We start from the raw sequence: 12,757 nt of genomic DNA, 5'->3' as shown, positions 1-12,757 counted from the left end.
GATTCAAGATAATTTAATCTCCACCAGTTATGTGAAGATATGAAAGCAACTGGATGATCTACTCACCAAAACTTTAAATGGGTCTCGAATAGAATATCTTTCTAACAAGTTGGGCATGATAAATATCTATGATCCAACTTGAGGGGAAGTATTAGAGTATGAATATAATCTGTACATAATCATAGGATATTACATAATTATAGGCTAATTGATTGATTGAGGAATTTTAGGAGTTGTTCTTCCAACTACTTGGAGCCCTAGTGTTGTGCGATGAAGCCTCTCCAAATAGTTACAAGGATGCGACGACCTTGTGTTTACTTAGCCTTAGATCTTTTTTTGGTCATATCCACGTTTGAGAATAGGGTTTATTTTATGTTGAGTTTCTTGGGTTTTATGAGCTTTGAACTAGAGTATTGGGTTTATCTTACACCTTACTTTGTAATTTTGGATCCTTTTGAAATTCTTTTATATTAGGTTTTGGTATTTTTCAGTATTGTCTTAACAAGATCTTATAATCTGTATATATACACATTTACAGAAAAATATAAAAATTGCCCAATTATCTTCATCTTATTACAATTTGATTTTGGATTTCTTCCTTAAATGTTTTTCTTCCTGAATAAAAGTACTTGATTTAAAAAAGTTTTTGTGCCGCATGTTTGAGGAGATTCTGGTTTGAGTCCTGCGTTTTTAATATGATAACTAGGTCTTTTAAATTTTTAAATTTGAGTTTTTCTGCCTGCCGCTAATTTTGTGTAGGTTGATGATTTGCCAGTTTGATTTGGGCGAATCATTCTAGACAAATTATTGTCTGCAGATTTTGATCAGCTCTGGAATGCTGTGCAGTCTTTTGGCTAATATGTGAAGTATACTGGATAGTTTATTCGAATTATCCTGTCCAGTATGCTTTTATGCTTTTAGGCTATTTTTTATTAATTTTTTAAATATTTTTCTATAAAATACGATAAAAATTATAAAATTATGTAAAAAATATTTAATTTAATACTAATAATAGTAGAAAAAATGTACCTAAATTATATTTAATCAGTCACCATTATAAAAATTTGATAAAATTTTATTTAAGTTAAAATTGAAAAAAAAAATGTTCACAAGTGAGATTAGAAATTTTTGCATGATATGCTTTGTTAGAGTTGATCTAATAATTTTAGTAAATATCAATAAAAAATAAAACCAAACTAAAAATATTAATACTGCATTGTTTTTTGCTCTATTTAAATCAATGACCGTTAAAGTCAATTCAAAATAACAACACAGCTACTATCTGAAAAAGTCACTTTTCTTTTTCAATTACTGTTGTTGTAGTAGTTGATGGCGTACCTAAGTGTATTTGAAGTTATTTTTCATTAGGTGTGAAAATTCATGTAATTTTTAAGATTCAACGATTCTGTTTGCAGCCTTAATTAATACGACTTCTTCGTTATTTTCTAATTAGATGTTAAATTTCATTTAAAAGTGACTAACTTTTCGAAATTAATTTCAATTTTGTAAATCTTGTTATAACTAATTTTAATTTTGTAAATCTTGCTATGTTTACAGCCAAATAATACATTGTTATGTAAGTAAAAAAAATATAAAAAAAAAAGACTTTACTGAATATATCAGTTAAAGTATAAAAAATAATTTTAAAAAATTGACATATTAAAAAAATTAAAATAATAAAACTATTTATTTCCATTTTTTCCGATGCATTTTTTTTCAAATTTTTTCCCATCAATACAAGCCGAGTCTAGAGTTGAAGCTAATTATATATAAAAATAAACAAATAAATAATTTAATGGGCATTGCAGAGTTGCTTGTGCTTGGAAGACTAACCACCACCTCCACATCATTACACGTTTCTAAGACAGGTGCCTTTAAGCTTAAGACTTGGGATAAAAAGAAGCCCAAAAGTGGGACTAAAAAGCTTCTTTCATGGTGGGTGATGATGCTGGGCCACACTCCAAATCATCAACACCACTCTCTCAAGCAACAACTTATGAGAGATTTCAATTCCCAGCAACACCATACTTGAAGAAAAAATGGTAAAACATCAAGTGATCAATCATATTTCAATATGCTGTGATTACAAATACATGACAGTGAAGGATCAGTATCTAAGTTGCATCTCCTTCAACTTCTTTACGAGAAAAAGGAGGTTCAAATTTGCTAAAAGCTCTATAAGAAGATATTACAGCTAAAACAATGAAGCAGAAAACAGCCATGGCATGGAGAATCAAAGCTAGCTTCATTCTTCTGCAGAACTTCCCATAAGAACTGCAGACTTCACTCCATGTCACTGTTTGATCTCCATTATAAGCTAAGTATATCAGGTCTATGAGTGCAGCCCCAGATGTGATCATCAAGTAAGTAATAATCTGCACAACCCACACAAGTATCCAATTTCAAAATAGAACATCAGAGATATTCATAATATTCATTCCCTTTTGAAGGAAAAAGACACAAACCTGGTCAGAAACAAAGAACAGCCAAACTTTATTAACTAAGAATCTGATCCAAAGAGACACAGCAGCAACAAAAGCATAACCACCACAAATGGCACTGATACAAACCATGTACCTGCAGAACATATTCATTCATTGACCTCAAAAAGACCAAAAGCTAAAAGGACAAAGAATTAGGACATAAAGAACAAAAAGTTCATCTTACTTGAGGCCCATGAGATTGCTGTACTTCAAATTCCCATAGCTGCTGTTATCTTCCTGGTTGGTTACAGTTAACCAGATGGTTGCAGCAGTGAGAGGAATCACAAAGAGCCTGAGAGAGCAATCAAAGAGCTTAAGCATTGAAGTCATCTCTGCAAATAAAAAGCAAAGCCCACTGAAGGTGAAGGTGAATAAAAGAACCAGAGTTGAAGGAGAAAGAGGAAGAATTCTGTTGGATTGAAATTGGAAACTGGGGATAGATCACAAATATATACTCTTCTTTTGGCCTGAAGAAAAGGGTGCGGTTGGAGTAGTGGAAAGAGTGAGAAGAAGTGGGGGCTGAGGCTTGTGCCTTTTCTGTCAGTGTAGGCATCATGGGATTATTTGTTTGGTACTATCTCCTAGACTTGGCTTCGATGATTCCACACGGCTTTGTTGATTTTTTGTCTACTTTCATCCCACTCGTTTGGATCTTTCTTCCATACTTGGTTTTTTTAACTCCTGTGCATCCATTATGTTCACACATTGATGTGCCTCACGACTCAAGAACCCCGCCAATTCTCGCTAAACAAGTGGCGTGAAGCCATCTGGGATGCCATCTAAGTGGGCAAAAAATCTTCAGTCTCATGATTATTACTGTAGATTTATCATTTCCGTGGCTGAGGTGGCTTTACATCATTATGAAGAGTTTTATTTACACTCTTGGAGTTTCAGTTGAGTCAGCATGAGATATGCAATTCGTAGCTGCAAAGGAGCTTTCAGGATCAAGAAAGATGTGAACAATCATGAAAGAGGAAGATGGAGAATAAGAATTCTTCTAATTTATGAAGCAGAAGATAGCAGATGCTAGATCAAATTATGGCACTTATTCAGGGGTTTCATTGGCCAAGGCAAACTTACAAAATGGCCCCTCCAAGCATATAAAGAATAAATAATTACAGTCTCCTCTTAAATTTGCTGTTGGTTTTTACTCCTGGCCTAAAATGGAGCAGAATCCCAATAGCAAGAACCCCTCCTACAACTCATTCTCTCTCACCTTACATTTAGAATACACACACTCCTCTACATCCAAATCTCTAAAACTGTCTCAAGCCGTCTATTTGCTTCCTCCTGAGTTAGGAAGAATTCATATTCGTCAGAATTCTGCACTCCATAAAGCGTTCTCGCCTTCCCCACAACGCCGGTGAACCTCCTTGATTCTCTCTACAGACTTGCAAATCCCACTACAGCTCCAATCAAATGAAGCAACACAGATGTTGCCTGCTTGAGCCTTCCACTCACAATCTGCAGAAATTTTATCATTATAAATATTTTAGCAACAATTTCTTGCAGGATGTAAATATTTTTGCATGAAACCAACAATTTCTTTCCCCCTGTTGGAGTACTGTAATGAAAGCGAAAAATATATACAAGAAGAAGGTGGTCAAAACACAAATCACACATAGCCATAGGAATGATGAGGCATGACTTGGTATGGATGATCTAACACCCATAATGATTCAACAGATCACATCGACGTCTCAAGTAGCCATCTCATATAAGTGAGCATACATGAAACCTACCCATGCTTCAAACATGAACTAGCTGTGCTAATACTATAAACATACTCTAAAGTATTGAAGATTCATGCCAAACAAAAGAAAATTTTATTCCTTGTAATGACAGAGAGCTTGTTCACTGGATGTTAGCTAAATCAGATGTAACAGCAATTTGTAATCCACCTATAAGATTTCTAGATGGGATGCCACTTGATGAGAATCTGCACCTACTTGATCCACCTTTGTTATTTGATTTTTTGTTATGTGCAGATCCTGTTCTCGACATGAAAAATCTTATTACAAATTTCAAAGTATATTGTCAAGTGATCAAGTCTTTTGCCCCTAATCATGACGAAAGCATAACATTTTAGTAACTTGCTATTCATTATAAGCAGGTATGATATCTGCCATTAGAATTCTGCAATGTTTGAATTGCACCCAATCACAGACCATGCCGTTGCAAAGTTTGCTGCCCTTATCACATCAAAATGTGAAGAAAGTCCACTTTCTTTTGAATAATATTAATAATGAATAGATGATTAGTTTAGACCTAGAGTTGTACCAAGGTAAGAGTGATTTATTTCTTCCAAACAGCTAATCCACAGTTAAAAACTGGTGGCCTAGTAGGTCAAAACTTATGATAAGTGACATAAAGTCGCACAAAGTTTATAATGTATGAGATTACCAGGTGGGGTACCACAGCAGAGTCTCCGGTCATCAATATGCTCCACATCCAATCCAAGAAACCATGACCCCAACGAAACATCCTCATTAGCATATTTATGTAGCACATGCCTGATATACAATTTCAAGCAGAACAGTTAGGCAGATTACTAGGGTGCCAAAAAGTTTATCATCTATCCTCCAGAAGACGCAGGAACTTACTGGTTGATTGATATGTAAGTAGCCAAATCATTTGAAATAGCATACAACTGTCCTGTAGCATGACGAAAATATTTGTTTCCCTCCTCCCCAAATTTCCAATACTCAGGTTCATGGTATTTGACTCCCCTATTCATGTAATAAAAAAGAAATTGAAACAGAATCCATTTTCTTAAATATTTAAATAAACTATCAATTCAAAGCATCTTTTTTGCTTACTTTTGAGCAAGGACAGGACCAGACTTCATGCATCCTATATAAACTCTGGGTTTTGATCGATGCCTAGCTAAAGTTGCTCCAAGTGTGGCTGCAAAAAAAGAAGTGTTGGATAAGCTCAAAAATAGAAATTATAGACAGGCAGAAAAAGATAGCAGCATTGACTTTTAGTTAAAATGGCCATGTGAAATAGTACTGCATTATCTCACAGTTAATTAGAAATCATTATTAGTAATAGGCTGCCTGTTATCCAAAATATGAGAACTTCCTATGGTTTTATGGACAAAAAAGTTCATGGAACTTTATTTCAGGTATATATAAAATGATTGGAATTGAATTTTTGGATATGTTTTCATGGGCCTAAAATTACGGCTCAATTTGAAAATCCCATGATCCCACCTAATTGGAATATTTATGAGGTTTGTAGTACAGACCATATTTTGTGATTTTACGTAAATCTATTGGGAATTAGAATTTGGAGAATTTATCATGGTAGAATTTTCTCTCATGTCTTGCCAATGGACTTAGACTTTACAGTCATAACACGTAAAATCTTTGCGTACCTTAAATTCATGTACCTGTCGTACATATATGTTCCAACTTGGAGTTTCTTGTTCTCAAATTAAGAAAAAAGATTCAAACACACATTTATGTGCTACATGTTATATATAGATATTTAGATGTAGGCAAGCTTTTCTGCTACATTTAAATAACAGAATAAATGTTTACCTATATTTACATGCACATCATCATCAACTTTGACATAAAAATCTGCATCCCACAATGCAACAGCAGTAGCAAAATATGTCTTTGTCTTTGCAGACAATTCAAGGTATCCCTCAACATGCTCCTGCTCATACAAAAGTTAACACAAGTCATATGCCAGGACTGAGCTGTTTTTCTAAAATCAACAAAATGAAGGTCATGTTTTGGTCAAACAGAATGGCTAAGAAGAAGAAGATCATTACCAGCCTCAAGAAGTCACCATGCTTTTTATCTTCTGCTTCAATAGCTCTGTCAAGGATACCACCTGCTGTAGCACTGGTGATCCAACAGCCAAGGGCAGGGAAAAAGATAATTAATATTCCATCTTTAAGATTGTGTTTGATGTCAACAATTAAGAAAACCATGTATAAATCATTGTCAGTACAAAAGTGATTCATGAGGATATGTGCTCATACAAGATACTGTTTTCTTCTAACACAGAATAGCTGTGAATTAATTATACACGACAACTTGACTATTGTTTATTGTTTCCTTATACTGTCAGAAATGTGAATAAACACCTAAATCTAAACAGATGAGAAGCCAGAAACATGTTCAAAAAACCCATTAAATTTCCAGGTGTTCTACCGTGATACATTTCTACAAAAGCCAAGACATGAGCTGTATTGCCACCAAATATCAAATTTGGACTTAGATAAGATGCCCACCTGTGACCTATTACAAAGCGAATTATGATTCCTTTCTCTTCCTCAAGCTTCTTTCTCTTGTCACCTATTTTCATAGAGGGAGAAGGGAAAAAAAAAAGGATAAATAGTCATTTACATACAAGCACATTTATTAAACAAGTCCTCACACATCATTGCATTCAAAATTCAAATCAATCATTATCATTCACAAACCTTGGGGCATCCAAGTAGCACGAACTGAATCTCTTCGCTTTCGGCTGCTAAAAGCAGTATTTATGCCTATAACCATTAAATATTTTCTTTTGCCACTTGATTGAGTGATTTTTAAATTGTCTGATACTGGTGAACCATTTAGTATGGATTCCTGCGCAGCCCTTGCAGCAGCTAACTCCATTTCCAAATTCGATATTGTTTTATCTAGAGTTCTGTCACAAGCAATCAAAGGTTAATGCTGCTACTTTCAGAAAAACTGAGACACAAAGCCCAATAATAGCTTACTGTATGGCATGATGTGTCTTTGAAACTTCTCCCATGATATCCTTAGATTCATGCCTTACATCCTTCTGACACAAAAGAAAATTAAAAGCATGTTAACAAGCAAGTAGGATGTCAGCACATGATACCATCACCCAAACAAAAGTGAAGAAAACATTTCACATAATTTTGATGGGTACTCACAGTTTCTGGTGCACATCCCTCTGAAACTAGCTTTAACTTTTCATCTTCAACCCTTGTTGTCCTTGATATATCTTTAACTTCCGGCACAGTCCACATTCTATTAACAGAAAATCCAAATTAGTGTGAAAGACACATGGGGAATAGATCTAATATCAAGAAAGTTGACATTGTTTCATCCCCTGAGAGTCCAAATGATAATGTGTTCTTTTGCATGCATTTTCAGACTGAAAGCATGCAGTACTTATGATTTAAAGTGTTAGCAGATTAATAATGGCCATTAATAAACACATAATCATCATAATAAATTACCACAATGAAAATAAAATCCAAGGAATAAACTTATAAGATAAAGCATATAAATGAAGAAATAAAAGTTATAGTGTATTGCAGCCTGGAAACAAATATGGCCCATGAGCATGTAAGGAAACAGATGCAAATAAAACACAAAAGTTTCCAATAAAAGATCTCAGATATGTGAAATGTATTTTTACAACTTGAGTTTCAAAAATGCAACATTTTAAATGTTTAGGACTTCTGTAGCAATTTCCTGAGTTTCATATATGGTCACTAGCCACCACATATTTAAGTTCTGATTTTTGGTGAGTGCCTGCGAAGGAAGTTTTTGGACCAAATAAGCTGTCAAAAGAAAGAAACCAGACCTATGCCAGATTGCATCAAAGAAAGGCCACCACTAAAGGCATTACTGTGCCCAGCACTGGAAGATACATTATTGTTTTCTTTGCTTTGCTTAAAGTCATTCCTTCAGTTATGTGCATTGCTAGCTATTCTAGAGATAAATAACACATAATCGCTCCTTCTCTAGTTGGCAATTCGCTGATTTGCTAATAACATTAATGCAATAAATTTGACACTCATCAGAAGGGCATTGACTGGAGAACAGAACTGCAAGGCATAATCTAGAAAGCCAGTTGTTTTGGATGAACAAAAATTGCTTCTAAGCAATACAAGCTCATAGACATGTGCTTGCACATGCATATGTTGTAAGAGGTTTTGGAATGGGCCTATCTAACTTGTGAAAAAAACTCCATAAGTTTGGTACTTCCAGAGGGTATCCAAGAAATAGAAAGTCTAGAGAATGAATGTGGGAAATTACAAGAGAAAAGAACTGAAACTGTTTGCAAATTACGATATGTAAAAGAATCCACAAGTAGCTAAAGAAAAAGATGGGCAACCCAATGAAGTCATCCTCTCTCTCTCTCTCTCTCTCTCTCTCTCTATCCCCCACATATACATGCCCCACCACCACCAAACGAGAGTAGAAAGCAAAAAGAAGTAGCTTCTAGAAGAAAGCCAACCACATGTGAACTGGATTAGTACTTGATTAATTATCAAAAGGATACCACAAAAAATCTCAGTGAACTATTCTAGATATAAACGCAATAGATCAGAAAAGTATCAATGACTTAGAAACAACACCACACTCCAACCAGATACAGGAGAATTGATTATACCAATCATGCAGGCATCTTGTTTAGCGAAGCAGGGAAGGAGCAATGACATCATTTCTTGAAACGATAATAGCACTTTAGCAGGAATACATACAAAAGAGATGCAACATACAGCTTCATAGGAATTGACTCTAGAAGCATGATATTCATCTTAGTTGAGCTATAGAATTGAAAAGGCAACACCGTAATAATTACAACAGAAAAGAAAATGGTATCACCAACCAAGACCCAATCAAACAAAAAGCATATCCTAGTATACTTATATAAAAGTATAGAATCTATAACAATTAAAGTTATCTTGACACATTGATTACAACACCAATCCAAACCCACATACTTAAATTTCCATCAGTATCTCAAAGAAAAATTTTCTTTCTATAGAGCTTTCAAATATTGTTTTCTGCAAATATATCTAGCAAAACTTCCAACCTGATATACAGAAATCTATTGTTAAATTGGAAGCAAAGGGACATCAATTAATTTCTCTCCCCACACACACAAGAAAAGAAGAGAGAGAGAGAGAGAGAGAGAGAGAGAGAGAGAGCTTATATCAGATCTCCATGGCTAACCAATCCAAAATTTCAAAGAACATGAGAAAGGCCTGTGAATGAAATTTTATGAAGCTAATAAAAAACTGAAAATGATGGAAATCACCTGTCAGAGAATAACATCCCAGCACAGAAGCAACCAATACAAAGCAGAAGACTCCATTTCTTTGAAACCACACTCTTCGCAGATGTATCTACTCCTCTACTCTTCCAAGTCATTATGGTCAATTGCACTTTGAGCCAAATCACGAGCTAAAATGAAACAAAACCCATCTCAAATCCCAAGTCAATGCACTGAATTGACTCCGACCCAGATCCAAAAGAACCCTCCTTTACTTCAAAATCAACACCAAATTAATCCCCAGAAACCTCTAAGTGCACAAATTTGAAACAAGAGACAATATAAAAGATAAATCAAAGCAGAGCAAGAATCAACAACTGCTTAATTCACACAATACACAGGCAAAGAGACAAGCAAACACGCAAAATCCAGATCAAGATGTATGAAAAGAATAATGCTTTGCATCTAAAACATGTGTCTCTCACAATAAAGGCAGAGTTTGCCACTTGGGTATTGTATGTGAGGTCTCTCTCTGTGTCCCAAGTCCAAGTTTAAAGAGTTGCAGAGACGGTGGAGCTGTGGAAAGCTAGGAGCAATAAGGAGAAGAAAATAGAAATAAAATGCATAGTTAATAATTTAATGTAAATATATGACTTAACCACCATGGCAACTCTTTGTTATTAAATGTTGGTAGGCCTACCAGTTTCTCTTGCTGACAGATTAACTACTTTCTCCTCCCAACAATAATATAATTTCAGTAATTATTAATGTTAAAGAGTTAATGCTCAAAGATGCACAACCTTAATTACCAATAGATTGCTCCTTCCACATAGTTTCATCTTCCCAAATTAGAATGTTATAATCCAGCATCATTGCTCTTCTTCTATTTTTTTTTTTAAATAATAAAAGGTTTGTCTTTAAGAAACTATATCCTATATGATGTTGATTTATGATTTACTTTTCTTCTAAAATTAAAAAATCTTCCTTCTTTTTCTTCATTGTATTCTTCCTCAAATGATGTCTATTTCTTTTTTTTTTTTTTGCATTTCTCTTGAACATTTGATTTGAGTGTATTATTTTTATTAATTTAATAGATATTTCCAAATTGAAATAATCAATTTGTATAACCCACTTATTTTTTTCTCAATTTTAATACATTTTAGATTTTGTCTCTTTGTGAAAATTCTAAATATTTATCATGAAAGATTATATTATATAGCCTTATATCATGTATTGATGTTTAAATTTGATTGAGATACCACTCTTCTACACTTTATTTGGTTTAAAATTGATTACTTTTTAAGAAAGTTTTTTTTTTAGAACCTAACCCAGTTAGGGAAGTAAGTTATTTTCTCTGAAAAAAAAAATTTAAAAGTCCAAATAAAATATTGGACTAAACAAATATAATTTTAACATTTGTTAAAAACTTTAAGCTATTTAACTAAATTATTTCCAACTAAATAAGACTATTATATCTTATTTTGTTCACACGTTATACGAATATTAGAATTTTTATATATTATTTTATAAAATAATATTTTTTCATATAAATTCATTCCATCTAGTAAACAAATCAAAATATTTCTTCTAAAACTTTAAATTCAAAATAGTAATCAATTATACAATCAAATTCAACCGTAACAAAAAAAATTAAAGATGTTAGTTTCTATTATCAGATATTATTAATATCTAATAATAAATTATATTTAAAGAAATATATTCTTAAACAAGTAAGGTTTATTAAATTTCAATTACGGTGGATTACAGTGGCAACAACGGTGGTGGTGAAGAAAAATCATATGCTTTATTAAAATACCCTTCAAGTATGTGAATTAATTTTTAGTGGTAAAATTTAGTATATCAATCATGTTAGGCATCAGGTCGACTTAAGGTCGCCGGAACCCGTAACAAGTCTACTATACATCCTGTATACCTGATAAAATCTCATATATAATAATCTCTTACATCGTGTCAGGGGCGTAAAATGGGTCTTGACTTGGACTTTCATATCATATCATATCATATCATATTGAGGGCTAGTGGGTCATCTAATATCCATCCACATCAACAGCAAATTATGCAATACATCATATTCGTGAATTCTAATGCAAACAACATATTATATAACATGGCATTCATGATGCATGAATATGCTTAAAAGCTTGATTGCTTTGAAAATAAAAGAAGTTATGTTCTACTCACCTCTGGCTGACCCTGGAACAGTTGGACATGTTATGTTATGTTTAAGAGGAAGTCCTGAAGAGCTCCGTCGAGGGTCGGGCATGTATTGGATTATGTAGAGAGTTACTGGTGACAAGTCCATCCGTGATGTGAATTGTTTGTGTTATGATATATTTCATAAAAGCATATGTTTAATTAAATTGTTTCTATTGTTCTGCTCACTGGACTTTAGTAGCTCACCCCTTTTCCCTAACCCCCAGGTTTGTAGAAGCACAGATAGCTGTGTGGGAGAGTCTATGTAATAGAACAGAAATGGACATGTACTGTGTAATGGATTAGATTTGTGCTTTACCCTAGTTTATGTTTTGTAAATCTCTTGACCCAGAAACAAAACCGTGAGAGAATATAGAGTTTCAATCCCTTAACCCAAAACGGACAATATTCACTGTGGACCCAAAAAATGTTACAAATACTTTGTAACTGTACAAATAACTTTATAACAACTATAATATAAATATATTTTCACTATTAAAAAGAATAGATAATTTCTTAAAACATCTAGATTACTCGTTGTCTAACTTCAAACTAGTTAATAGGGTTGAATAGCCTATTAAGCGTTGTACAATTATACATTCCATACTAAATGCTAAAAATATAATAAAAAAATTCAAAATCGGAGTCGTTTAAAAATGGAAGAGAGAGTTGTACAAATAAATATATGGAATAGAGATATAGCTAATGAGTTTTATATAAAATGTATAATAAAAGTTATATTTTTATAAAAAATAAAAAAATAAAATTATTATAATTATTTATATAATAAATTATAATAATTTAAATTTAATAATTTAATTGTTTAAGATTTATAACACTTGTTTAGAGTATTATAATCACAATTTTAGTTTTTATTATATTTTAATTATTTATATTTATTAATTTATTTTATAATTATTTGAATCCAATAAAATTTTAATTTGATGATATTTTATATAATTAATTTTATTAATTCTTCGATTGTTTTATATTTTTATCACAATTAATATTTCTTTATAATAATTTTAATGGATTATATATATATTTTTTATATAATTATTTATATCATATAAAAT

The 12,757-nt window shown here is 32.7% G+C and overlaps 2 protein-coding genes across 6 annotated transcripts; both read right to left on the bottom strand.

The window, feature by feature from the left end:
* Positions 1-2,040: 2,040 nt before the first annotated feature.
* On the bottom strand, positions 2,041-3,317 carry LOC110611718 (CASP-like protein 2D1). Its single transcript, XM_021752117.2, has 3 exons — positions 2,668-3,317; positions 2,466-2,577; positions 2,041-2,375 (listed from the first exon to the last, which is right to left on the bottom strand). The coding sequence occupies exons 1-3, from the start codon at positions 2,811-2,813 to the stop codon at positions 2,115-2,117; spliced, it is 519 nt and encodes a 172-aa protein (XP_021607809.2). The 5' UTR covers positions 2,814-3,317; the 3' UTR covers positions 2,041-2,114.
* A 145-nt stretch (positions 3,318-3,462) lies between these two features.
* Positions 3,463-10,103, bottom strand: LOC110611627 (probable beta-1,3-galactosyltransferase 3). 5 transcript variants are annotated; one of them, XM_043954945.1, is made up of 12 exons: positions 9,953-10,103; positions 9,513-9,658; positions 7,390-7,486; positions 7,210-7,274; positions 6,925-7,136; positions 6,733-6,796; positions 6,268-6,340; positions 6,029-6,149; positions 5,303-5,390; positions 5,087-5,212; positions 4,887-4,996; positions 3,463-3,947 (listed from the first exon to the last, which is right to left on the bottom strand). In XM_043954945.1, exons 2-12 carry the CDS (start codon positions 9,623-9,625, stop codon positions 3,799-3,801), a joined length of 1,218 nt encoding a protein of 405 aa, XP_043810880.1. In that variant the 5' UTR covers positions 9,626-9,658; positions 9,953-10,103; the 3' UTR covers positions 3,463-3,798. The 5 variants fall into 5 exon arrangements, with proteins under 5 accessions (XP_043810880.1, XP_043810878.1, XP_043810879.1 ...); XM_043954943.1 differs by having other exon boundaries at positions 9,513-9,741; positions 9,953-10,102; XM_043954944.1 differs by having other exon boundaries at positions 9,513-9,736; positions 9,953-10,094.
* Positions 10,104-12,757: the final 2,654 nt, after the last annotated feature.

Source organism: Manihot esculenta, chromosome 3, assembly GCF_001659605.2.
Source record: "Manihot esculenta cultivar AM560-2 chromosome 3, M.esculenta_v8, whole genome shotgun sequence".
NCBI lineage: Eukaryota > Viridiplantae > Streptophyta > Magnoliopsida > Malpighiales > Euphorbiaceae > Manihot > Manihot esculenta.
This window is presented reverse-complemented; position numbering and strand designations above follow the sequence as displayed.